This window comes from Silurus aristotelis, assembly GCF_946808225.1.
Source record: "Silurus aristotelis genome assembly, chromosome: 1".
In the NCBI taxonomy this organism is placed as follows: Eukaryota; Metazoa; Chordata; class Actinopteri; order Siluriformes; family Siluridae; genus Silurus; species Silurus aristotelis.
The window spans coordinates 33,979,899-34,006,444 of NC_139574.1; the positions used below are offsets into that span (position 1 = coordinate 33,979,899).

Here is a 26,546-nt window from a genome sequence, read left to right on the forward strand (position 1 = left end):
TGTAAACCTAAAATGTAACCTATGCAAAATTTACTATATAATGAAATGTACCAATGTAATCTCTTCAATAAAGAGGAAATGAGAGAAAACTGCTTCTCTAAACTAGGGTTGAAATAGTAGATATATATTGTGGTACTTATGTGGTTCTATAGCCATAAAAAAAAGCAGAACTGAAAACATTTCAGTAGATTGAAAAGAAAAGAACCCCCCCCCCCCCCAAAAAAAAAAAAAAAAAATGACAAGGGTTCAGATATTTATTGAAGCTCATTCAAAAACATAGAATTTGTATTTAATTATCAAATAAAATTTAATTCTGGACTTATTCAACATATTGGATATGTATACAAACATTCCCAGCTCAGCAAAAGAATAAACATTAGTAGATATAACAGAAAATAATTCTAAAAAGTGAAGCATGTTTGCAATCAAGCTTGGTGGGTCTTTTCACTCACGTTTACATAAAATACTATTTGATAAAATGAATTTGTTAATGAATTTTGTTCAGCTCATTGTTAGCAATTGCTTCTTCATATAGAGGTATTTACAAAAAATTCTGAATGACTTTCCACTTTTTTTTTTTTTGTTGGAATAAAATTCCAAATGAGTGGTAAGTCAGAAAGGCAGGCAAATAGAAAAAGAAATTGAACTGTACTGAAAACTGAAGGAGTCTGTTGCACAGTCCTTAAATGAAGCATTGAAGTGTATCTGGTGCCGTTTTAGTTGAGGTTTTTTATTTGGTCATCTAGTAATGCTTAAAATGTGTTCTTATGTTATATACAGAATTCATGCCCAATGACTGTATATAACATAAAACTACATTTTCTGTGTGAGATACCATCCAGACCATGATTTCAGAACTCAGATAAAGGATAAAAGACAGAAGTTTGAATGTGATTGGTTCGTTTTAAGCACATCCACATACCCCATTATTAAAAAGTGCTTCATTTAATATTTAAAAAAAATTATTTCTGACATAATTTATCATGGTTTTATGTTTTACATCGTAAAAAATGCTTTCGTGACAGAGGTATGTAAAACTTTTGCTACCATACATAGTGTATGAACAAAGGTTTGTGGACACCTGACCACAAGATTCACCTTCACTCTTCTGGGAAGATGTTCCACTAGATTTTGAAGTGCGCTTTTGGAGATTTGCGCTGCTTTAGCCACCAGGGTGTTAGTAAAGTCAGATACTGATGTAGGGTGAGGAGGCCTGAGGTGCAGTCAGTGTTTTAATTGCTCCCAAAGGTCTTCAGTAGGGTTGAAGTCTGAGCTCTATAGCAGGTCATTCAAGATCTTTCACTTCAACCCATATAAACAATATTTTCATGGAGCTGGCAATCAATACAACTGTGTGCTTCCAATTTTTTTGGTAACAGTTTAAAGAAGAACTGCATATGGCTGGAGAAGTCAGGTGTCCCAATACTTTTGCCCATATAGTGTATTTAAATGACCTTTTAATAAAAATCAGTACAGCGCTTCATCCTATTAATACAGCACAATGTTTACAAATATATATATATATATATATATATATATATATATATATATATATATATATATATATATATATATATATATATATATATATATATATATATATATATATATATATAATATTTATAATATATATAATATTTATATATAAATAAATAATGGTGCAACATTTAATCAAAAGTGATCAGCATAAATTTAACCCCTGTTGTTGCTAAATATAGCATTCATGCATAATGAGAATGAATAATAAACTGGACATTTATAGAAATATCACAATGGTCAAATGTTGATAAACAGATTTGCATTATTTTATGCTATTTTCCTTTTCATATAGCATAGAGATTTAAATGTTGTTGTCAACTTAATGCGGTCCATGGTTTTAAGGGGCATCCTGGAAAAGAAAAGGAAATGAAGACATAGGATTTTGTTGCTATTATAATTATTGTCATTATTAATATTGCTACTACTACTACTGATCACTAAATTTTCAGGACAGTGATGTCCTGTAGTTCTCATTTTATCCATTATGACAGATCATACCACACTTAGTTCTGGTCCACTAGAGTTCTTATATTCCTTATAACCACCCTGAAACTTTTTGCTGTGTGTGCATTATGCTTCCCGTCCGTGTTCGCACTGTAAAAATTCCACCTCCAAGTTCAATATCATTATTAAATTAGAGATCATTATAGGAGGTCATTTTAACAGAAAATAGGCACTAAATGTGGAATGGGTTGTTCAAAAAGCACATACAAATATTAGGGACTGGTGCCCAAAAACATTTGTCTATATAATGTATTTTTATGACCTTTATCTGGCTGGTCTTTCATGCATGCCAACAATTTTTATTAAAGAAGAGCAAAAACTAGCATCAAATCAGAGACATAATGATCATGTGTAGAATGCACCAGAAAAGGGAAAAGAGTGATTGCCTCACCATTTCGCCTTCAGCAATGTTTCTTCTCAGACGTTCCCAGAAGTGTATCCTCTCTGACTTATCCTGTGGCCAGTCCAAATACGTGCGTGATTTTACCAGCTTGGCCAAGCTATGAAAAAGAAAAAAAAAAAAAGAATATTGTTAGATATATAATCTCTCTCTCTCTCTCTCTCTCTCTCTCTCTCTCTCTCTCTCTCTCTCTCTCATATACACACACATACATACATATATATATATACACATATATATATATATATATATATATATCACACACACACACACACACACACACACACACACACACACACACACACACACACACATAGTTATTACAAATCTGAATGATTCTGCTTTTCAAGAACCATTCACATATATACTGCCTTGCAAAGTGAATAACCAATTCTACAATTATTTATTTATTTTTATATTTATGTTATTGAATATAATTGGTCATTTAAAGATTGAAAGTCATGTCTGTTAGGATTCCTTTTTTATTATGAATTAATGTTTTTATTAGAAATAAATAAATCACTTCCTTATTAATAAAAATATCCTATATATAAAAATGAAAAAAATTTTTTTATAATAATCAGAGATATTTCATCTCATTTAAATTTAGTATTTAACCTCAGGTAACAAAAATAGAAGTACACCTGATTCAGAGCATCTATTCTTATGTTTGTGTAATAAATGTATACATGAATGAAACATGAATAAAGAAATTAAAGCTACTTATTCAAGCCACCCTTATAGATTTTAAACTTTCATTTATACAGTAATTATCCAGTTTTGCAGTTGGGACACTCCTGTAAACACAAAGATTCCTTAGATGAGGATGAGTCTGGTTCCTCTCAAGGTTTCTTCCTAATGCCATTTCGGGGAGTTTTTCCTTTGCCACAGTCGCCATCGGCTTGTTCATCAGAGACAAACTTACATTTATAAAGAACATCTTATTGATTTTTATCACCACATTATCTGTGTAAAGCTGCTGTGAGACAATGTACATTGTTAAAAGCGCTATACAAATAAAATGAATTTAATTAAATTGAAGTGATGTAATTGGATTACAGAAGATTCCTATATTTGGATCAGCATAAAGTCTCATCCTTGGTTCTCATCGATCCTTTAAGTAAAATCTTGACAAAACCCTTACAGCTTTGAGAAAATGCTCTATACAGCTAGATGCTTCAGATTTGTCCATTTTTCTTTTAGATTTTAGTGTACTCCAGGACATGCACAGCAGGAAAACACCATTGGGACTGGCACCGGATTTATGGTGCATCTGTGCCTTTATTTAGGACTTTCTTAGCTATTAGCTGCTGATACATGGCATCTTAAGCATGACCACAGCTATAATGATTTATTAATTCATTATTATTAGGTATGTTTTTATGTATTTATTTATTACCCCCTGATATTAGTGCTTTTACAATTGTCATATGTGGAAAAATGCAAAACTCTTGCATTGTTGTGTCCCTTCAGGAATAAAGCACTTCATATACATTTCATACGCTGATTTAAAAAGTTAAGTAACTTAAGTATGTCAGGGTGCTGCTGTTGTTAATTTTCCTCTGCACAAAATTATATTTATATTCACCTATCATTACTTATTAGTCACCTCCTAATTTTCACAAGTGATTCATACAAATTAAAGGATCTTACAAAACAGCTTCAGTGTGCCTTGCTATCAATTCAATATCTGGAACTACTCTGAAAAGATGCATATGATTTTACACAATATATCACCATAACTAGTGGTTTGATAATGGTGGTGGGAAATGCTGCCTGAAAAACTGTTCCAAAATCCCTGTTTGGTGTGCATAACGTTATATTATATGGTCTGAAAAATGAACACGCTCATCAAACTATTCAGTGAAACTTCAAGTAATGGCTATCAGGCAGATCAGCGTCCCACACCCTCCAAAGCATTACAAGGTCATTGCTTTTACGGTTAGTCGCCTGTCTATATGTTGCTCTTATTTCCCTTTTTTTTTTTATTTTGTTTATTTCACAGTTCCGATACTGAATCCAGGATAGGATATATATATTAAGGAAGAAATTAAAGTTTGTATTCATCAGGGCCATTCAACCATGTAGTTCGCTTCTATTAAAATTTAAAGTAACTTTAGGTGACAACAACTACAATTTTTTTTTTTTTTACATAAAATCCCTGGTGGTCTAGTGGTTAGGATGCGGCGCTCTCACCGCTGTGGCCCGGGTTTGATCCCCGGTCAGAGAACCAACCCCAGCCATTAGGGTTGCACAAGCCTTAGTGCCGGTCCCAAGCCCAGATAAATGGGGAGGGTTGCGTTAGGAAGGGCATCCAGCGTAAAAACATGTGCCAAATCAAACATGCGGATGGTCCGCTGTGGCGACCCCTAATGGGAAAAGCCGAAAGAAAGTTATTGTAATATGGAGTGGAAAAACTAAATTTTAATAACCAGTTGGGGAAAGAATAAGAAATCCTTAATTACTTTCTTCAATCATTAAGATTTACATTACATGTGCATTTGGCAGATACCCTTAACCAGATAGATTTGGAATTATTTCACTCATACCTTTGGCAGTTGAGGGTTAAGGTCCTCGATCAGGGGCCCAGTAGTGGTATTAACTCAGGATATGCTAATCAACAACACATCTTAACTACTTAGCTGCCACTTCCCTTTTTTTTGGAAATGACCACTTCCACAACCTAAGTGTAACTGAAAAAATACTCAAAATCAGTAACTGATGATCAGTAAATGATGTTGCTTATCATTAATCTTGGAAGGGTCATAAGACCAACAAACTGTTATTCAACATTCTATAAAATCAATAGCCTGAAAACAATCAAATCAATCTGAATAGCTAGATGCTGTGTATAAAGCAAATGCCTTCAAGCATCAATGGACTGAGGTGATGTTGGAAAGAAAAGTGGGCCGGAATTTCGCCAAAACTTTGTGAGACTGATAAATGTTACTGTTGCTGAAGGTGGTTCTGCATTCTGCTTGAGGTTATATGTTTGTATAAGGAAGTGGGTGAGGTGCACACAATTGTTTTTCTATGTTCTCAAAAACCAAATATAGAATTGCAGGAGGGTGCAGTGTTTCATCCCTATGACGGTACAAAAAAAAAAAAATATCAAATAAAAAAATAAACTTGTCTAATAAACTAGTTTCTAATCCTGTCCATCCTCGGCACTCCCAATCAAAATCTCAACATCTTCAACTCCGCCTTCTGTCTTTTAGTCAGTGTCACTGCCTTTAAACCATACAACATAGCAGGTCTCACCACAGTCCTATAAACACAGTTTTAATGTCTAAAGGGTAAGATTACAAAATGTAGACACCAATTTAGATATGGAATTTAATGCTAATAAAACACAGATCTACTCAGTCTTCTTGCTTTTGCTAGAAGCTGCTGAATGATTGCAGTGTTACTTTCTAAATCTGCTGTCTATTCGGTGAAAGTTTTACCGGTGAAAATTGCTGAGTTCAAATAGAGAGATGCGCTCGAGAAAGATGAGAATGAGACGATGTTTCTCTTCTTCAAGCAGCCGGTGCGTTGCTATTCTCATCTCCAGGCCGCACCAGTCACTTCGCAGATACTGACGAGTAAGAACACACACCGTGCGCCGGCTGCTGTAGATACACTCTGCGATGTTGTCGACAATTCCCTTTCCCACCTGAAATAAATAAATAATGTCTAAATCTTTGGTATTCGTTTAATCACTCCTAGAAAATGAGTTTTTTCAAGGCGATTAGTCTCAGGACAAAACTACTAATAAAGCCAGATTGCTATGGCCTGTTTAAAAAGGTACACTATATGAATAGATCGGTAAAAGTCTTACCTCAAAGTCTCTGCTGTGCAAGCAGAGTCGCAGCCTGGGATGGCCTTGTTCCTCTAACCTTGGAGCCAACTCCTCCAGGACCCAAGCTTCATCACGGCTGCTAAATGACACGAATGCATCATATTTCATGTCGTCTTCTGGATCATTCAGTCCGTGCCTTTGCCTTCTCCTCCACCAAAATTTACCAAACCTCCTCTCCATATATCCTCTGAGGCGAAGGATTAAGACCACGCAGGGCCAGTAGGCAAACCGATAGCAGAGAGCACTGACCAGCAGCAGACTGATGATGTTGACGGTGCCCAAATAGCACAAGTACTGCACATCTGTCTGGCACAATTTTTCCATGGTGGACAACAAATTCAGTTTCTGGTAATGCCAGATGCATTGCTGCTGTTGCAGATTGATGACTTGTGTTCGTGTGCTCTGCGCCCATTCCAGGAACCAGCCCATGTCACAGTCACACTGAAAGTCCACTCTGTCAAGCACCACAGCACTCAAGACTGGCAGGGCATCAAACATCCCGTCCTTTAAGGTCAAAGGGTTGGCACTGTAGAGATTCAACAGTTCCAATGATTGCAAATCTCGGAACATCATCTTTGTCAGAAAGTTCAGACGGCAGTTGTAGAGTACAAGGATCCGTAGGCGTTTTAGATTCCAGAAGGTCATTCCGGGATTGGTGTGGTTTGAGAAATTAAGGTTGATGAGTTTAAGACGCTTAAGATAATGCAATCTGTTGATTCCTGTGTAATTGATGAACAACTGCTCAGGGTCAGCTGTAAATTCTAACAATTCTAGATTGGTGAAAAAAGGAACTAAAAAGTCGATCTTGTAAAAAAAACGGCGGGTATTTAATTTAAACTCTCGGATGGACTCCAAAAAGGAAGTATAGTTGTCCATGTTAAGCTCCAATCCACTTAGTTCAAATGTCAAGTTTTTTTTGGGTCGTCCCATACTTCCGAAAGAAAACGCAGTCCCGAAATTCGCATCGATGCTGAGACGCTCCAAGTTTTCTGGAAAACCGTAAAAGAGTAAGTTCAGGGGTAACTTATAGACGTATTCCAACCTTCCGAATGAAAGTTCGCGCAGCTTCTCCTGATTTCTAAATGTCCCCTCTTCGATTTTCTCAATCACATTTTCATCAATAAGCAGGACTTCCAGAGATCGAAGGGATTGGAAGTCATCGGCAGCGAGCGTTTTGATCTTGTTCGTGGAAAGTTTGAGAATCTTAAGACGATACAACCCACTGAACGCTTCGGGTTCTAGAGTTGTAATGGCATTTTTAGAAAGTAGTAGTTGCTCGAGTAGAGGGGTGCAAACAAACTGGTGCATTTTCACAATGGTTAGATGGTTCTCCATTAGATTCAGAGTAGTTACATTCCAAACAGTCCCGTTTGCAGCATCACAGAACGCAGCTTCAGTTAATGCAATCCTATACAACTCCATTGTCTGTGTTCCTGCTATGCTTCTCCAGAATCCTACGTCCAGCTGCTTGACATTTGAATAAAATATACCAAGTTCTTTAAGCTCTGTTCCACAATCTTTGAAATCTTCCATTGACAATGAATCAAAGTGTACATAGGTCAGTTCGAGAGCGTGGATATTTAATTTAGAAACTAGTTGACACATGTCTTTGGACTTTAAAGCATATTTTTCCATGATGGATCCAGAAAGTAAAATCCTGCTCAAGTTTCTGACTCCAGACTCCCAAATTTGTCCCAGCCAAACACCATTAAAATTTAGTGAGAAACTTGAAAGGTTTCGAAACACTGCCAGAGAATCGGCCTCTATTATTTTAATAGGGTTTAGACTAAGATCTAAAACCCGAATTCCTGCAAGTACAGCGAAAGGCCAAGACGAACATCCTTTCTGAGCACTTCTGATGGAAGTGATCCCGCTGGTCAACACCTTTAAAGATTTCAAGTGGGACATTTCATTTGGGATTTTGCATAAAACATCGCCAAGTTCTTTCACACAAACGCCATCCAGAGAAAAGTTCACTAAACTGACCAAATGCTTAAATGTCGTATTGGGAATGTTAGACAAATTAATACCTTTCAAGTGGATGACTTCTAGATTCTCCAATCTAGCAAACACAGACTTGTCCAATACAATGTTGCTGCAATTGGAGTCATTGAAATAAACATACAAGTATTTAAGGTTGGAAAGGCCTGAGAAGGCACCCGATTCAACCCTCCTGAGATTGTAGCCATGTATTATTAGAAATTCAATCGTTCCAAGGTGAGAGAACGCACCAGCTGGAATCATTGTTGAATCAGTGAAAATGCAGAGAAATCGAACTCCTGTCGCAACCTCCGAAAGATCCTTTTGGAAATCTAAACCTTTGCATTCGGCATAGGGACCGAGCCCAGGCGGATAATAGCACAAGGTACCGATGTCATTGAGGAGATGCTCATTAAAAGTCTTGCAGTGCTCATTAATGAGAGCAGTGACTACAGTAAACATACTAAAACACAGAACGAATCCCGAGCAAAAACGCAGAGTCGAACGCACAGGTGTTAGTTTGTACATACCCATATTTTGAGCCAGAGATTTCCTTTTTTTGTTTTTATTAGGGTTTATTCAGTGCAGTATTTAATCCTTGCGGTTGCATAAAAGGTCAGACTGAACAAAATCTCACGTTTTGAAACCTCAGAGGACTGGGTGGGTTCTTTTTTGTTTCCCCTTCAGTTTTATTTAAATCATGTAGACTGCATTTGAGGAAGGACCCGCACTGGGTAAGTGACTCTCAGGCAGGAGCCTAGTAAACTTAAGAGCATCAAGAGGAAACGCACTTGGACTGAATTTTCTGGTGCTACAGGGGTATAAGATGTTCTAAGAGTAAAGAAATTTCACTTGCATTTCGACCAGCTTGTCGATGAAATTTTTTTAAAAATCATATATTAGTTAGAGACGGACAGTTTGGGTGAATTTGGTTTTATTAGTGAAATGTGAAAAACAAAAATAAAATGCACAAAGTGTAACCTTTCACACAAACCCTTTTAGATGGACCACAGAGTAAGCGGAACTGAAAAAGTGTAGCACGCTGCATTTTAAAATAGCTGTTTTGCTTGACCAAAAGCAAACAAACAAAAAAAAACAGCAGCAAACAACAAAAGAATGCCAATAAAGATGGTTTATTCTATTCCCTGATTCTATTGCTAAGCACAGACATCTCAGCATTATCCAAAGTACTCTGTATATATTATTGTATTTCTTATTTCCTAAACACTACTGAACAGGTTCACTATATGCTCTTAATGTAAATTCGTGTTCAGCTCTGTGCTACACACTTGCTCACTTTTCCTTAGGTGATTATCATAAGACATTATTACAGCTTTGTATTGCTCAGAAAATAATTGCAAGACGGACTTCTGGTGTCTGTTTTGCATGTATACATATGGGAAAAAAATATTCTCACTTGGGACGCATTTTAAAATTATTATTCTTTTTTTGCATGTGTAAACAAGCCAGAATGTAAAGTGCAATACCCGAAAACATGCGCAACAAAACTGCTGACAGTGCAATTCTACCCTACATTATATCAACCAGGTTGGGTGGAAAAATACCAATTCCTTACTTCTTTAAGTCTCAGACAAAGCTAGATATTCTCACAGAAACAACAACAAAATAATAAATAAAACGTACCAAAAATTGTAAATGTGGTCCGTGATATTATAGAATTATAGTAAAACAAGACAAAAAAACCCTACATTCAACCAATATTGTAAGAATCTGTATTTTTAAAATGCTGCACAAAAAATACTCTTACACACTAACCCTGCCTATAGATGAACATACACTATATGACCAAAAGAATATGGACACCTGACTGTCACACCCATATGTGGGTTTTCCCAAAAGAAAGTTGAAGGCATAACAAGAACACAAACATCAGGGGATTTGTCTTATATACATTGCATTTCCCAGCTTGTTAGGAAACTGGGGTCAGAGCGCAGGATCAGCCTTGATAAAGCGTCCCTGAGGCAAAACAGTTTCAGCTTAGCTGTGTTGGGGCTTGAACACCCAAACACAAACTACACCCCAGACCTGGACACGAGGGGTGAAAATCACTGTTCTTGTGGCTGAATTAACACAAATCCCCATAGACAAGTTTTAATATATAGTGGAATTTAATATATAGATGGAGGCTAATATAAGAGCAAAGTGGAGATTATTACAGCAAAGAGGAAATAAATCTGAAATGTACTTTTACAGCATTTGCCAGTTGCACTTAATTGCCTGAGTAACTTACAATTATCTCATTTCTTTTCTACACCTGAGCGGTTGTGGGTTAGGGGTCTTTGCTCGAGGGCCCAGCAGGGGCAGTGATGGGATGGGATGGAATGATGTTCAAAAAGCACATAATGGGTGTTTAATGAGGTGTCCACAAATGTTTAGCAATATAGTGTACCGTAAAGCAATAACGAAAACCCTTTGATTGCAACGAAAACGCAAATGTGCGTGTTCATGCTTTTTTAATATGGTCGACAGAATTCTTTTTTTCCTGAAATTACTGGACCACTGAGACAAAACCAGGAAGTGGCTCCCTTTTACACACATTCTTGTTATATTAACATTTAGGGGCACAGTTGCCTGATTTGCTTGTAAATCTAACGTCATCGGTTATGAACAGGGTATTATGTTGCAGGAAGCGTGATGTTCCCTCACACACTCTGATTACATCTACAGCCAGGAAACGCATGAACAGTAGCAGTTTTTTGATGTCCTTGTTTTAAACCGAAGGGGTGCAGCAAATGTGGAACTACAAAGCAAAGCCCCAACACGTAACCCCTTTAATCAAGAGCCTCTTAATAATGCAACCTGTTACCCCTTCATCCTTTTCTTTCCTCGTCCCCCTCTTTTTTCTTCGTTTCCCTCCTTCTCCTGAATCATAAATTTTACCATTGCCTCTACTGCAAATTCATCCATCACATTCTCTAACTCATCATCATCATCATCATCTTCGTCATCATCATCTTCGTCATCATCATCATCAGCCATGTCTTCCAATATGTCCTCCACGTCCTCCACAAACTCGCTGAATGGTATCTGGTCATGGACAAAGACTCCGTCAGTGAAGAACTCGCCAATCAGCTTGTTGAGTTCCTCTTTCCTGGAAATTTGGTCCTGGTTTCCTTGAAGTTTCGTCAAATAGCCCGAGACGAACGCCTCGAAATCTTGTTGAGAAACAGGAGCAAGCCCCTCTGCGCGTGCGCATGCCGTCACATCGGCGCACCCTTCTGTTGACCCGTAAAAGTGACGGACCTTTTCCCTCTGCTTAGCCCAGTAGTCGACGTGCACGTGGTCTTTGCTCCGCTTTCTGTCGCTGTATAAATGATGCGATGCCTCGTGTTTGTCTTTTCCGCTCACTTTTTCCTCTTTATGGTTCTTACGGTCCTTGTTTTTTTTCTCCGCCTTCCATTCCTCTGCTCGGCCTCCACGTTTCGGTTTGTCTTCCTCTTTCCCACCTCGACGCTTCTCCTCCCTTTCTCTTCTTTCCCCATTTTCGTTGTGATGATCTTTCTTGCCTCTCCTCGTTTTTTCCTTTTGGCTTTTGTCACTTTTGTACTTGTCATCGCCTTTCTCTCGCTCATCCGACCATTCCTTTCGCTCTTTCCACTCCTTTTTTTCACTTTGCTCTTTCCATTCTTTGTCATTCCGACTTGCTTGCTTGTCCTTTTTCCATTCTTTTTCTTCCTTCAAGTCTTTATGCTCTCTCTTTTGCTTCCATTCTTTACCTTCTTTCCCTATCTCTCTTTTCTCCCCCCTTTCTTCAACAAATTCGTCATGCTTCTCCTTTTCCCACTTTTTCTCTTCCCTCCACTCTCTTTTCCCAGTTCTTTCCTTAGGCTCTCTTTTCCCATGATCAAGTTTCCATCTTTGGGCATCTTCTTTCTTATGGTCTTTTTGCCCATTTTTCCCTTCTTCCTTGAGCCTCCCTTGCTTGATGTCTTCTTTCTGCCAATCTTTGCCATCCTTCGCGCTTTTTCCTTTGCCGTCTTGCTCGGTTACCTTTAGGTTTTTGTCTTTCTTCCATTCCTTTTTTTCTGCCTTAAGCGCTTTCTCTATCCTCTCTTTATCCCAAGCTTTTTTATCCTTTCTCTCTTTCCTCTCCAGACTACTACCAAGTACCTCTTCATGCCCAGCAGAGGGCAGTCCAGCTTGCACATTCGCTAAAAGAAAGAATGAATGCAGTTTAATGGACAAGGTAAACAAAACATGATATTTATCCATACTTTATCAGCAAATAATTTTTTTATTTTTTTTTTTTTCACCTGTACCCTGAGTGAGTTCGGTAACTTGATCTCGTAAACGCTCCAGCTCTTTCTGCAACACTGGAAGCACTTCCAGCTCCTTATTTACTCTCTCGTTTTCTTTCTTCGCCCTTTCACTCTCTTGCTGGTACTCTTTCTGAAAGGCAGGCAGTTTATCCAACTCTTCTTTCATCCTCTGGTTTTCTGCTTCCAGCTCTTCCCTCCTCAGTCTCTCCTTGGTGCTTTCTTCCACTTGCAGTTGTGCATCCTTGAAATCCACTTCCTGTTTCTTTGTTTAAATAATAGGAAAAATAAAAAGTCTAGAAAGAATGTACAATGTACAAGACACAAAACAGATAAAAATGTATGGAACTACCTGAAGCTGGTCCTCTAAACTTGCAATTTGCTGGTTCTCCTTGGCTAGTTCGTCCAGTATATCTGGTGGCTGGACACCTCCAGGGGTGCCCGTTTGTGCATCAGCATTCAACCACTCCTAACACACACACACACACACACACACACACACACACACACACACACACACACACACACACACACACACACACACACTTTCCACCAGCTTTGATATGATAAACTTAAAAAAATATAAATACCATGTATGAAATAAATCATTTGACTTCATTGTATACCATAATAACTTATTTCGTCTTCTCCCATTAGAGGTCGCCTGTACTCTGTACTCTGTAATCTGTACTCATTTGGCACGTTTTTACGCTGGATGCCCTTTCTAATGCAACCCTCCACATTTATCCGGGTTTGGGACCAGCACTAAGAGTGCACTGGCAACCCTTATGGCTGGGGTTGGTAATATAAACCCCAAAAATTCAAAGCTGATTTGGGATTTACACCCTTCCAGCTCCTTGAGAACGGGCATTGTGGAACAGTCTCCACCACGCAGGTTATGCCAACTGCAACAAGTGACAAGTTAATACGCATTCATGTCTTTCTCCCAAATTGGATAATATATAGTATATAAAAAGCAAAGATGCCAGTGGTGTACTGCATTATAATAATTAGCACTGTGGCTTTTTGCAAAGTAAGACTTAAATATCTGCAATTGAGGTGTAAAAAAAAGTTTTTAAAGCTATTTTTACACAGTAACTCAGTAAATTGCCAGGTGTCCACATTACAAATGATGGAAATAAAATTGCACAAGATTATGAGCACTGAATTTGTATTTAGTAGGTGTTCATGAGAACTTCACCATCAGCTATCATTAGGTCTTTTTTAGATTTTTCCAGCAGAAACTTTAAGAGTGACCATACTAACAATTTGGTACATTCTTAAAAGAAAGGATCCAGTGGCAATACTGGAACGAATGCACGGAAGGCCTGGAAAGCCACAGAACACAAATAAAGTGGATGATTGCAGAGCTCTTTCCTTGGTAAAATAATTATGCAGTCAAGAAATGCCTACACGTATATAAACACCTAGCAAACTACTGGTAACACTCAAAAACAATGGACAATGGAGATGAAAGGAAAAGGAAGGGCTTATGATCCGAAGCATACCACATTATCGGTCACACATTTTGGGGTCAGTGTTATGAGATATGGATTATGTCATATAGGGATACCAGTGGGGCTCACCAGTAATTACTGGCGTTTATAGTGAATGTGACAGAAGTATCAGAGAAAAAAAAGTCTAGCTATTCACAGTACAAGTGTATAATAAACCAAAAAAACCTTGCAAAGCATCTCGAAAAGGAAACAAAATCTGCTGAAACCCATGAGTTCCAGACTTCAGGGACTCACGAGTATTAAAATAATCATTATATTTATAATGTGTATCATTTGTCAGAGGTTAAAGCAATAGTTTTGTTAAACCAGTTTCAAATCCATCAAGGTGGTGCACAGAGGCAAAATCATATCCATATACATGTCTAAAATAATCCACGTATGATATTTGATGCATAAATGTTCTCTTCCCGCAGCTCACAAACAAAATTTCAGAAAACCTTTCATTGTCATTTTTCGTATTTTAACAAAATATCTTAACCCTCTGCAGCTAAATGTAATTATTAGACTGCAGTTTCTTAGTATTGACACTTTTACAGGGCGTACTTTCGAAAACAGGACAACGTGAACAAAGAACTAACCTTTTTCTCTTGTGGATATTTCAGGTCCATGGAATCGGCATCCCCCTCTAAAAAAATATAATTGAAATAATGATAATCTAGCCAAGGTCATCACAGTGCCTGGTCTATGTAAAATTAAGTAGGAATCTTTCATACATGAACATTTTAAGCATGTGAGTAAACATGCAAACGTAAAAGCACACATGCTTCAAGCACACAAATGATCAAAAGGCCAGCTCCATATACTTCCAAACCTGAAAACTAAAGTAAAATGAACTTCTTTTTACATTCAGACTTTCATTTCCACATGACATCAACGAGTTAATGCTATATGCGATTTGTTCATTCAGGTCATACAGATTGTACAGAAATGAAATGGACACGCATTTAGATTCAATATACCTTCGAAATACACAGAAATGATTTGCTTAGGTACAGTTAGCAGGTACAGATACAGTCCATTGGTATAAAAAATACTACCTGTAGCTCATCTTTGGCACATCTTGTAGCCTCTTCTACTCCTTGAATCAATAATTCATAATACAGCAGTGATATCGGTTATAGTGTGTGTGGTGCGGATGTAAGTGTATGCCATGTTTTATTTCTGTCCAGAATACTGCTGCCGGTAGGATATTTGCGGTTGCTGAGCATTTCCTAATCCAGAAGTGAAAAAAATCTGTTGGCCAAATAATATCAGGCTAATAGTAGTCCTTCTTTATAAATGAAAGACATTCAAATAAATAAACTGTGTAGCAAAAAATGAGCTAGAGTGAATAAGTATATGTTTACAAAATACAGCTATATGGATATATACCCAATAAAAAGCTACATGCATCATAGTGCTTCTCTCCACTTGTCAGTATTTTAACAACAGTACTTGCTTCATGTGCCTCGCCACATTACATTGCAAGGCAAACTTAATTTCTTTAAGTTATGGCCTTGACATCAACAACAAAGTTTTAATTTTTAGAAAATTGATGGTAGCTTATTGCTACTGGAATTTGAATTTCAACCTTCCAAACAGAAGTTCAATGGTTTAACCACTGAGCTTCCACCTCCCACACCTCAAATACTTAAGGTTAGACATGTTCATGAAGAGACTGCAGAAGAACACACACACACACACACACACACACACACACACACACACACACACACACACACACACACACACACACACACACACACACACACACACACACACACACACACACACACTTCTTGAAACCACTAGATGTTCTGGAAGAGTATTTTGTGATTAAGCTGCTTAATATTTGATTGCTAAAAAAATTTTTTCAACTTGTACTGAATACCAAGTATATTAAAATATGTATAATTTACAAAAAAAGAATGTACAGTGATTTCTAATGTTAAAGTATTTAAATTCTCCCATGTATAAAATTGCTGAGCAGGTCTTGTTTTTGGATCAGATCTTGGAGAAGAGCATTTATTAACAAGGGCTTCAGTCAGAAAGACTGCTCGACTGGCTTGTGTCTGAAAAATAGCAGTGACTTGAGTGATATCCACATTTAGATTTATAAAAACATCAGCACATACAGTTGGATATTGTGGTTGGACCGAATGCATACATTCAAGGTGAGTGATTCTTGCGTATTAGTGAACCGTGTAAAGAAAAACGGATCAGCTCAAGCTCCTCAGTTGACCGAAAATGGTTTCTTCCACAATGATAAAAAAAAAAAGAAATCCTGATCACGCCACCATACATACGCTTAATGAATGAGGACAATGAAAATGGGGGGGATAAAAATAATTACCCCTGGCCTTCACAGTCACCAGAGCTCAACATCTATTGGAAAAATCATAGAAAGCACTCTCAAGCATTATTACCAAAATGCCACCTAAGGGTATCTTGGTTAAGAAGAATGGTGGTGGTCCGTGGTGGCCCGACCTCATGTGCTACTTTTCCCACATTTGTATTATAAGAATTTGGCTTTAACAGCAAAATCCAGTGGTTAACTCACATAAGCTGTTCCGTTTTCTTTTTAGTCATATGCACATGAAACTGAGGGATCACCCACCTAAAACAAAATGCCAATCAAACTGATTATTTCCTATCAATCCCTTATCAATAATAAGCCATGCATTCAACTTACTCCAATTCTCACAACCATGCAAACACACACACACACACACACACACACACACACGTACATACAACCTACCGTCATCCAGATCAAAAAGTACACCTGCAGAATAATACAGCCATGTCTCAGAAAGCCCTTTAACTCAATTTAAAGACATACATCATGTTTTAGAGATTAGGGTCTGCATTTAATGTTCAGTATTTACCGGAGAAGAATATGGTGCCCAGGCCTAGAAGAACGAGGGCTCCAAAAATGCACTTGTTCAAGGTGAACCCGATGTCCCCTTCTCCATCTCTCTGCGGATGTCTGAACTGCTCTTCCTCACCCTCCTCCTCTTCCTCCTCACCCCGATGGTACAAAGGGGGCAGGACGGAGACATTCCTCCTCCTAAGTCCGTCACCATCGTTCGCCTTTTCTTCCGGCTTAAACTCTACATGGAAAGAGACATGCGTGGATAGAGTCCAATCTACTCTATGGACAAAACTTTGGCAACACCTGACATTTTCAGACGTATGCGTATGATGTAAGCGGTTCGTTCTCGAACTGTTGCCACAAAGTAACCACACAATTGTGTAGGATGCCTTTGGGATCAAGTAGCATTAAATTCTCCATTTACTTTAACTGGGAGACTCAAACCTGTTCCAGCATGACAATGTCCCTGTGAACAAAGCAAAGGAACATCTGGTTTTGAAGTGAAAGATCTTGCGTAGAGCTCTGACCTCAACCCTGCTGGACACTTCTACTAATGCCCTTGTGGTTGAATGAGCACAAATCTCCAGTATAACAGGGAGGGTAATGCCAGAGTTAAAATTTCAGTAACATGTGCCTAAAATCTCAGTAGTGGCCAACACTGGATTTATGCGTTGCTATAGAGATGAATGCTTTATTGCCTTTGCAAGCTTTTCGATTGATTAATGCATCATTAGTGCAAACTTCTCAGCATGCCGTTCTGAAATGCTTTTTTTAATCGTGCTCTCCGCCATACTGCATGTGGACCGAGGCGATACTCGTACACCGTCTATTATTTCTATTTTTGGAATTCCTCAGGGTTTCGGAAATCAGTGTGCCTGTGCAGTTGTTCCACATCCAGCAGACACCCAGTTTCTTGAGATGAGAAGAACAATAAAAACCGTTGATATATAATATGTGCCACGTTTTTTATTTGCCTTCGAAACAATTTCGCAAATGGTCTAAATGCAGCTTCAGGGACTCTGGTTTGATCCTGAGCTCAGGCTCTCTGATTTACTGTCTGTATAGAGTATTGCACAGTATTCGCCCAGGGTATGCATGAGTTTACCTCAGATCCTCCTGTTTTCTTCCGCCTTCCCAAAAATATCTGGTGTCCCATCTGGACTGTATTCCTGCCCCACACTATGCAGGTGCACACAAAAAGCTGACACTTTGCACATACAGCTATGTACACACTTTGCCTTCTGTAAATAATGTCCGTTTCCAGGCATTTACGTGTGCACACAACACAGGCAATATCTGGAACATAGCCAAATCTATCTTATATTTGCAAGAAGAAATAGGTTCAATAATTTTCATTCGGTAAGATTTTTACAGCATAGCACAGAAAATATGCACAAGGTAGATCATTAAGCAAGTCATATAGCCTCATGCGGAACAGATCAGGTTGTCTGGTGGCTTGGGATCAGGCAACTCCTAAACACTCTATGCCAGACCTGTCAAGATCAGTCACTCTTCATTAAACCCAGCAACCAAAACTTAAGGGAGAAAATGTCAAATAAATAAAATCATTCATTAAAAATAATTAAATAAAAGCTACAGGTTTACAATTAGTGCATCTGTAAAATTAGGCCATTTTTGGTGCATGACTTATTCCTTACCTTCTCTTAGAGTTTTCCTCAGCTCACTCTTCTCTTCCCCTTGGGAAAGCTCCAACTCATCATCTTCTGGGGCTCCAGGAATTGAAGAGTACACAGGTGATGGGCTGATGTGCGTGTACGAGTCAGAGAAGGATTCGGTTTCAATAAGAGGTTGGTTTTTGGAGGTTTCGCCAGATGCTCCTCGCTCAGCAGGGTCTGGGGTTAAAGAAGTCAGGTTTTCGACTTGATCAAGGCTGCGGGACGGCGCGTCCCCTTTCACTGTAGTACTGGGTAAAACAGCTGCGTCTTCGTTGCCCTCTAGTGGCGTCACCTGGTAGACAATAAGAGGAAACCTGAGGCCCATGCAAAGTTTTTATGCATTCAAAACAGGGAAGCAATTCATTTATATATTTTTTTTTCTTAAAATGTACGCCATTACTAAAAACACTCATACTCATTTAAAAAAAAAAAAAAAAAAAAAAAAACAGTTTCAAATTTGATCAGATTGAAAGTTTCTTATTTATTAATGGCAATGCAGCCTAGTAGGGATTGTAAGATTCAGTAATTCGCATCGGTGTATCTGAGTGAAAGTGAAAAAAGTGAGTGAAAAAAAAAATACAAAATTGTGCATCGGATACAAGTTGGCATTCGTATCATAAGGCATCGTTTTTAACATATATGCATTGGTAAAAGCCTATTTACATGTAATTGTTAGTAGATGCGCTATACTTTTATCACTTAGGAAGTGACCAATCTTTTATTTGCATATTGATTTCTCCTCAGAACCACTGCTACTACGTAAATATGACACGTCACAACACCACAGAGGCCGAGGCGCGTCCTGAGTCGCACAAAATATAGATCAACATGGCAGAGGTAGAGCTGCATCTTCCTGTAAACAGAACAGGAAAGCCCGGTTTGTGAAAGGGCCATGCGTTAGAAGTCAGAGGGCCCTTAAGTAAATTTATGATTTGCTGTCTGTCTGAACCAAAGAAAAGCGAACTCTCTGTTCCATACTGAATTGCACTGCATCGTATTTTTTCCATTGCATCATATTGCTTTTAATGGAATCGAACTCTGATCGCACTGCATCGTAATAGGGGTGAATCGCATTGCATCACATCGGTAGCTGCTTCATTTGCATTTTTATTGTATTCATGTTTCAATATGACAATACTTGTATAGTTCGTACATAAATATTACGTTTCTCATTAAAGTGTGATTTATTTATTTACTGTATAGGACACGTGTGATCCATTCTCGTAGTAAAGGTGTTAGAATATAACAGGAAGGGAAAATGGGAGCTCGTGGTTAAACCTTGAGCAAGGCCCTTATCTGCTCAAGGAAATGCTTAGTCGTATTAATAATTGTAAATCGCTCTGGGTAAAGACGAGAAGATTTAAACAATTCAATCAAATTGAATTCATTTTTTATTTGTATAGCACTTTTAACAATGTACATTGTCTCAAAGCAGCTTACAAAGGGTTAGTGATTTTAATTAGGACTTTGAAAATACACAATCGAATCATGTTGGATGTACAAAAACTAATTATGTTCATATGCGGTTCATGTACAAAATGAAATTAAATAACTGAAGAAGAAAAAAAAAATGTGAATATTTCATAAAAAAAATAAATAAATAAAAAAAACTTTTTTTTGTTGTTGTACTTTATTTTTTTCTAGAGGTGTAAATATACTAAATAGATTTTTCTTTTAGCTTATAAAAATCAATAGATTTTTCAATTTGTAATTTTTTGCAAATGAAAATAAAATTCAATGCCTAACCGTAAATTCAGTGAAAAAAGTTATTTTAATATGCTCCAATGAACTATATTTATACAATGATTAATTTTTGCATAACCAATACACTGTATGGAATAAAGTATGGGGGGCACCTGAATTTTCCAGCCACATGTGGTTCTTCAAACTGTTGCAACAAAGTTGAAACCACCCAATTGTATAGAATGTCTTTGAATGTGGTAGCATATTATCTTTCCTTGAACCAGGAGACCCAAACTTTTACAGCATGACAAATGCCCCTGTGTACAAAACCAGCACCATGAAGCATACGTAACCAATGTATGGTTTACATGGTTTGGAGTAAAAGTTCCTGAGTGGCCTGCTATAAAGATTTGACCAAAATCCTGTAGAACACATTTGGGATGAATTAGGACGCTGACTGCACCCCACCCCAGGCCTCCTCACTCTACATCAGTACCTGATTTTACTAACACTCCTGTGGATGTATGATCACAAATCTTCACAAGCACACTCCAAAAATCTAGTGGCACATTTTCCCAGAACTGTAAATGGGAACTAAATGTGGAATGGCATGTACAAAACGCACATAAATCTTGTGGTTGGGTGTAATGCAAACTACTATCATTATTTTTGCTATAATCCATAACATGTACATCTTTACTTTGTCATAAAACTACACTGTACTTTGTGTCCATTACACTGTTCCTGCACCTCAAGTTGTTCCTAATGTATCTTAAGTGATCATGTAATTGTTGCATTTGTGCTTCAATGACTATATTTTTTAACCTTATTCTATCCTTCCTGGAATAAAAAAAAAATTAAATTAAAATCACTAGCATTCAAGTGAAATGAAAGGTATGTGCGACAAACCTGTGGAAGATCAGGAGGGTGGGTTTGCTCTGCTGGTGTGTCTAAAAGGGCGGATGAGTGTGTGAGAACCGGTTCTGCGTGCAGTTCTTCCTGCCCTTCAGACAGCGGACCCATGCTCTCTACACCAGACTCCTATACAAGAACATAAATTAAACTTTAATTGATATTCCATAACCCATTTTCCTCGGCCCACTCGATAACCCATTTTCTCACCTAATATTAACATCATTAAGGTTTTCATCCACTCATTATTTGCACTCAAGACCTGAATGAATGGGGCAGAACTTAAAAAAAGAAGGATTTTTAAAAACTTTATATGGTAATGTAGATGAAATAGTTCATCAACAAGCATTGAAAAAGCTTTTAGGGTTTGCTAAATACCAATACTGCTAAACTCCATGTACCTTTGGTAGTGTTTTCTTGCCAAATGTGGTTCTTCTCCAAACTGTTACACACAAAGCTGCAGGCACACAATTGTATAGGATGTCCTTGTATGTGGTACATTAAATTCTTAATGCACTTAAACTTGGACTGCACCTCTTACCCACATAAGTACCTGACTTAACAAACACCCCTGTGGCTGATGAACACAAATGTCCATACTGTAAACACACTCTAAAATCTAGTGGAACATCTCCCCAAAAGACTGGAGGGAATTGGGTCTGAACGTGGAATGCAATGCCCAAAAAAAGCACATCAAATACTTATGACTAGGTGTCTACAAACATTTGGCAATATAGTGTATTAACCTCCATCACTCAAGGATGGAGGTGTCACAAATTTTGCGTTCTGATCAGCATTAATGCCAAATTTAGAACAAAACTAACATATGATCAGCAAATACTTTGGAACCAAAAATTAACCTCTAACAAAATTATTTAAAGATCAAAAAGAAAAAAAAGATTTGCTCATGACTGCTTCTGAAAGCAGGCTCAAAGAATCTTTATAAAATCATCAAATCCGTTTGCTTCATCATGCCGCAAGTCAATGACCTAAAACCCACTGCTACATCATAGGACATCACCAAGGGGAAAAAAAATGGTAGCAAGTATTAGACTGACCAAGTCGATCGATTTGATGCAGTTATATCCAGCAAAAGATCTGGCACCAAAGTTTGTCAAAGGATGTTGAAAACATCTAGACGTATATTCCTAAATATCAGGAAATTCAATCCTGAAAATGTGATCTATGGTCAGATTCATCTGTTGATCTCAAACCTAAAAACAAGAGAAATAGCTTTTGCTGTTTCAAGACTTCAGAGATTACCATATTTAGTGTGAAGATTTGTGTAATGATTTATGTAGTGTGCAGCATGGCAACGACGCATGAATACCTCAAAATGGTATGAAAGAAATGAAGAGCACCCCCCACCCCAAATAAATAAAATAAAGAATTGCCAGGCCTACCATAATTACAGAACACACACCTTAACATCTGGAGGAAGAATGGTCCAACTGTTGCCATTGGTGTTGCTGTTGTCAGCCATCGCCCCCCGATGGCCCTGTTCAGCCACTGCAACACAACACAAAAGAAATCAACTTTACTTTTTTCCAATCCGGCTCGAAGGACCAAATGTTAGGAAGGTTTCCTATCTAGTTTGAAGGACCATATAAGAGAGTTTTACTATCTGGTTTGCGCTGATCAGGAGATTGTACTCGCCCTAGCGTGTCAATAAAAACACAGTACAGGATTCATAACACTCAAACTTTACTGGGTTTAGAATTGATCATGGGTGATTCTTGCTGCCAGTTGCTAGCTGCTGTTCGGAAGTTGCGTGATGCCGAATGCTGCTCGGTGTTCTGGCCTTTTATACTCTTTATGGAGAACGGTGCACTTTGTTGTGTCATGGGTAACTTATGATTGGTAAACTGTTTGTCTGCCTCTAGTGGTGAAGCGTGGAAATACAACTGAATGGGAATCCTTTCTTACACAGGGTAGGTAAAAGAGTGACAGAATAATTTCCGTGCTCAATCACGTATATGAATGCTGACTGACAAAACGCTTCGTTCTCCAATATGCTCATGAGGCGGAAATAAAAGGAAAATTAACAGACCTCTGCCACAAGTGTCAAAGTCTATAAGAACAATTGATTTGGGACACCTGAAGTCTCCAGGATATGTGGTTCTTCCCCACTGTTACCACAAATCTGAAGGCACACAATTGTATAGGAAGTCCTAGGAAAATGTAACGCTTCCAAATCCAATCAGTTGAACTTTGAGACCCAGACTTGGCTTTTTCGAGACCCAAAGCCAGCTCCGTGAACATCTGGCTCAGATGTGGTGGAGTGGAAGATCTTGAGTGGCCTACTATAGAGCACTTTGGCCTTTTGGAATGAATTGAAAAACTGACTGCACCCAGGCCTCTTCACCTCACCTACATCAGAAATGGACTTCACTAACTCCCTTTTAGCTAAATAAGCACAAATCTAGGGGAACATCCTTCCAGAAGAGTGAAGGTTATTATAACACGAAATGGGGACTTAACGTGGAATGATTTTCTAAAAGCACACACTAATGTGCTCGAGTCTTCAAATCTTCATTGGTAGTTATCTCACTCTGCGCTACACTGAGCCTTTCGTTAGACACCAAATGTTTTGGCAGGGACCTGGGTAACTAAGGCGGTCACAAACAGTACAAATAAAAAGAGAGCAATTTAAATGCGGAAGCAGAAAACTCTTGGAAAAACAAAAAAGTTAGACTTGAATAAGATGGGGGGAAAACAAGACAAAAAATAAAAAAATAAATAAAAAATAAAAAAGCGGTGCCTTTTCCAAATAGGTCACTCGTTTGGGTTGTTTTGATCTCTACAATTCAGTAAAAGACAATCATTATGTTACTAAAATTGAAATGTTTAGAATAGTATGAAGAAGATATCAAGCATATTTTATAGAAAAGCTCAATTTATTAACACCAAAAAACTAATCAGGTACTTTGTGACACACTTCACGCTGCATTAAGGATCTTTTAAATCCTCGTCACAGTAATTTGGGTCTGCTAATAGCAAATCCCCCTTGAGAGGTGAATAAATGTAGCCCGGGGATGTGATGGGAACTCAGTATATAGTGGAATTAGAGAAGAGCTAAAAATAAGCCTTTAAGAACAGCTGAGCTGAACGCTTAATGAACAGAACTATATAAAAAAAGGAACGCTGAAGGATTATAGTGGCGTTCTAGCGTCTATATTTTTCCATCTTAATGATCTGAATGATAAAGTGAACTGCCAAATTGTATCCCTAAACTGAGCTCTGTTTAAAAATCATGAATGACAAATGACGTATTTTATGTCTGTTTACTTAAAGATGTTTGCACTTCCAGTTAATCTTTAGCTCAGCTGGAAAACTAAGTGGCTGTGAAAAAAGAAAAAGAGAGAACATTTTGCTATGTGCCTCTATGTTGATGCTGTATCATACACACACACAGTTATAGGAAATATAATTATATATGTTATATAATGTATTAGGTATCATTACATTTCCTACAATTGTATGATTTACCCTTGTAATGCATACATATCTGTAAGTATCTGACGCAATTATTTAACGCACAATACATCGAGTACCATAACATTAATATCAACAAGACTGTGTATCGGTAAAGACCTGAAATTTGTAACCCAACTAAATTTACCGATTGGTACTGAGATGCACTTTGTAAAGAGTTTTGCATGAATCCCAGTGTCTGCATGGGTTTACTCTGGGTTCACAGGTTTCCTCAATGCTGGAGGGGGAAAAAAAAAATAAAAAATTAAATGGTTAGAATGGATGCAGAGTTGGTTTTAATGGAATTTGTAATGCTGTAACACTGTGGCTATTGATGGCATGTCATTTCTACTTGATAGAACACCTAAAGCTGGTAGATCACAGGATTTATGTCTACTGGACACCAATGGGAACCATTAGGACATCATATTCAACATGTAATGAGGTTCTACACTGGTTTCTTTGGGTTAATGACCTGCTTTTATAATCAAAACTTCATTATGTTTGCGTCTACAAGGATGTATTTTTGCACCTTACACATTCAAACGTTTACGAGATATGTACAGGTTTATTTATTACAAGTTTACTGCTCTATATTGCACTGACTGAACATTCTTTATTGTATTGACAATAAAAACACTTGAGAGAGAAGAGAAACGGTATTTCGATTCCTCTGTCTGCACATATAGTGGCATTGACAAAAAAACCTTGAACACTTAAATGCTGTATACCAACACAGTATGAGAAGGAAGACCTTTGGTGATGGTTTTACTGACGAACAACTAATGGTTTGTAGTGGGATTTGTAGTGGAAATGCATGCGCTCTAGATGGGTTACGTTTTTGGTTTTTTTTGGTTTTTTGGAACAAGGCTCTGGCAACACAGATGGCGGAACTGTGAGTGACAAGTGTGTGTGCGTGTACTGGGATGTATTCAAATGAACTGTTTTTAAACCATGAATGGACCATGATGGATTCCCAAAGCAGCTCAGATTTTTTTTTTAAACCAAAACCTATACTGCACATATCTATGCAATTGATATGAAAGAGCTTTTTTCCCCCCCAATGCAGTTCTTTGATGTTTTTGTTGTTTCTTTTCTTTTTTTTAATGACCACCACATCTATCATATGGTTCATTCTCCTCTATTTCGTCCCAAATGCCCAAAAAAGGTAAAAGTTTGTCTTAACATGAAGTCTGGACCCTGCTCCAAAGCTAAAACCCTGTTACCCAAGCCAGCTACATACTGTATGCGCACTATTCAGCCAGTGGGTCATGACGTGAACAGGCTATGAATATAAGTTTTTTTTCCCAAATAACAATAAACCCTAATGAAATTTGGACAACGTTCCGAATTCCAATCAGATTTGTATTCCCTGTATAGGTGACCTAAATAGAATGCAAATGAACGGCTTTCTACGCCTTTTGTAGTGCACTCCAGGGCTGAAAGAGTCTTGTTTGGTATGGACGCCACGCCGGAAATAAAGAGAAAGTTTGCGGATATGCGAAAGAATGCAAGTTACACGAGATAAACGGTTTCCATTTATAATAATAGGTTGCATATGTGTGTGTATATATATTTATATATGAGAAGTCTTGTTTCTTACCTCAAATCCTTTGAAATCGTATGAATATCACAAGTTCCAGCTGAATTTCAGCTCCTCTCCTGGCTCTCGCTGCTCTAAAACCCCGCCCACCAATCGCAGCTGACATTTTCCTAAACTCCCCGCCCCTTTATCGACAGTGCACCAATCACAGGCCGGCATCGCCATACTTCAAACACAATATCTGACAAGCACAGGTGTCAAGAAAAACAAACCAAAATAATCGTTCGACATCTCATTCCAAAGCTCTAGAATCATAATTATAACATTTGCACCAAATCCAGCAGGT

General features: G+C 37.9%; 2 protein-coding genes across 5 annotated transcripts; both read right to left on the reverse strand.

The window, feature by feature from the left end:
• Positions 1 to 1,658: 1,658 nt before the first annotated feature.
• tlr19.1 (toll-like receptor 19, tandem duplicate 1) lies at positions 1,659 to 9,360 on the reverse strand. The gene is made up of 4 exons (XM_083536570.1): positions 6,264 to 9,360; positions 5,890 to 6,098; positions 2,435 to 2,543; positions 1,659 to 1,888 (listed from the first exon to the last, which is right to left on the reverse strand). The coding sequence occupies exons 1-4, from the start codon at positions 8,796 to 8,798 to the stop codon at positions 1,877 to 1,879; spliced, it is 2,865 nt and encodes a 954-aa protein (XP_083392696.1). The 5' UTR covers positions 8,799 to 9,360; the 3' UTR covers positions 1,659 to 1,876.
• Positions 9,182 to 26,375, reverse strand: pbxip1b (pre-B-cell leukemia homeobox interacting protein 1b). Of its 4 annotated transcripts, none has more exons than XM_083536638.1 (10): positions 26,261 to 26,375; positions 22,607 to 22,692; positions 21,181 to 21,312; positions 18,571 to 18,880; positions 16,926 to 17,150; positions 16,799 to 16,822; positions 14,637 to 14,683; positions 12,894 to 13,010; positions 12,545 to 12,806; positions 9,182 to 12,436 (listed from the first exon to the last, which is right to left on the reverse strand). In XM_083536638.1, exons 2-10 carry the CDS (start codon positions 22,664 to 22,666, stop codon positions 11,088 to 11,090), a joined length of 2,526 nt encoding a protein of 841 aa, XP_083392764.1. In that variant the 5' UTR covers positions 22,667 to 22,692; positions 26,261 to 26,375; the 3' UTR covers positions 9,182 to 11,087. The 4 variants fall into 4 exon arrangements, with proteins under 4 accessions (XP_083392764.1, XP_083392763.1, XP_083392766.1 ...); XM_083536637.1 differs by having other exon boundaries at positions 12,539 to 12,806; XM_083536640.1 differs by lacking the exon at positions 16,799 to 16,822.
• Positions 26,376 to 26,546: the final 171 nt, after the last annotated feature.

Bases quoted from the DNA above. Each gene is read 5' to 3' on its own strand.
- tlr19.1 (XM_083536570.1), bottom strand. From the start codon at position 8,798: ATGGGTATGTACAAACTAACACCTGTGCGTTCGACTCTGCGTTTTTGC. The intron at 6,099-6,263 runs GTAAGACTTTTA...TATTTATTTCAG, and splicing joins TGCACAGCAGAGACTTTGAG to GTGGGAAAGGGAATTGTCGA. The intron at 2,544-5,889 runs GTAAAACTTTCA...TCTTTTTCATAG, and splicing joins GAACTCAGCAATTTTCACCG to CTTGGCCAAGCTGGTAAAAT.
- pbxip1b (XM_083536637.1), bottom strand. From the start codon at position 22,666: ATGGCTGACAACAGCAACACCAATGGCAACAGTTGGACCATTCTTCCT. The intron at 16,823-16,925 runs GTAAATACTGAA...ATTATTCTGCAG, and splicing joins GGGCACCATATTCTTCTCCG to GTGTACTTTTTGATCTGGAT. The intron at 13,011-14,636 runs GTTAGTTCTTTG...TGTGTGTGTTAG, and splicing joins AATATCCACAAGAGAAAAAG to GAGTGGTTGAATGCTGATGC.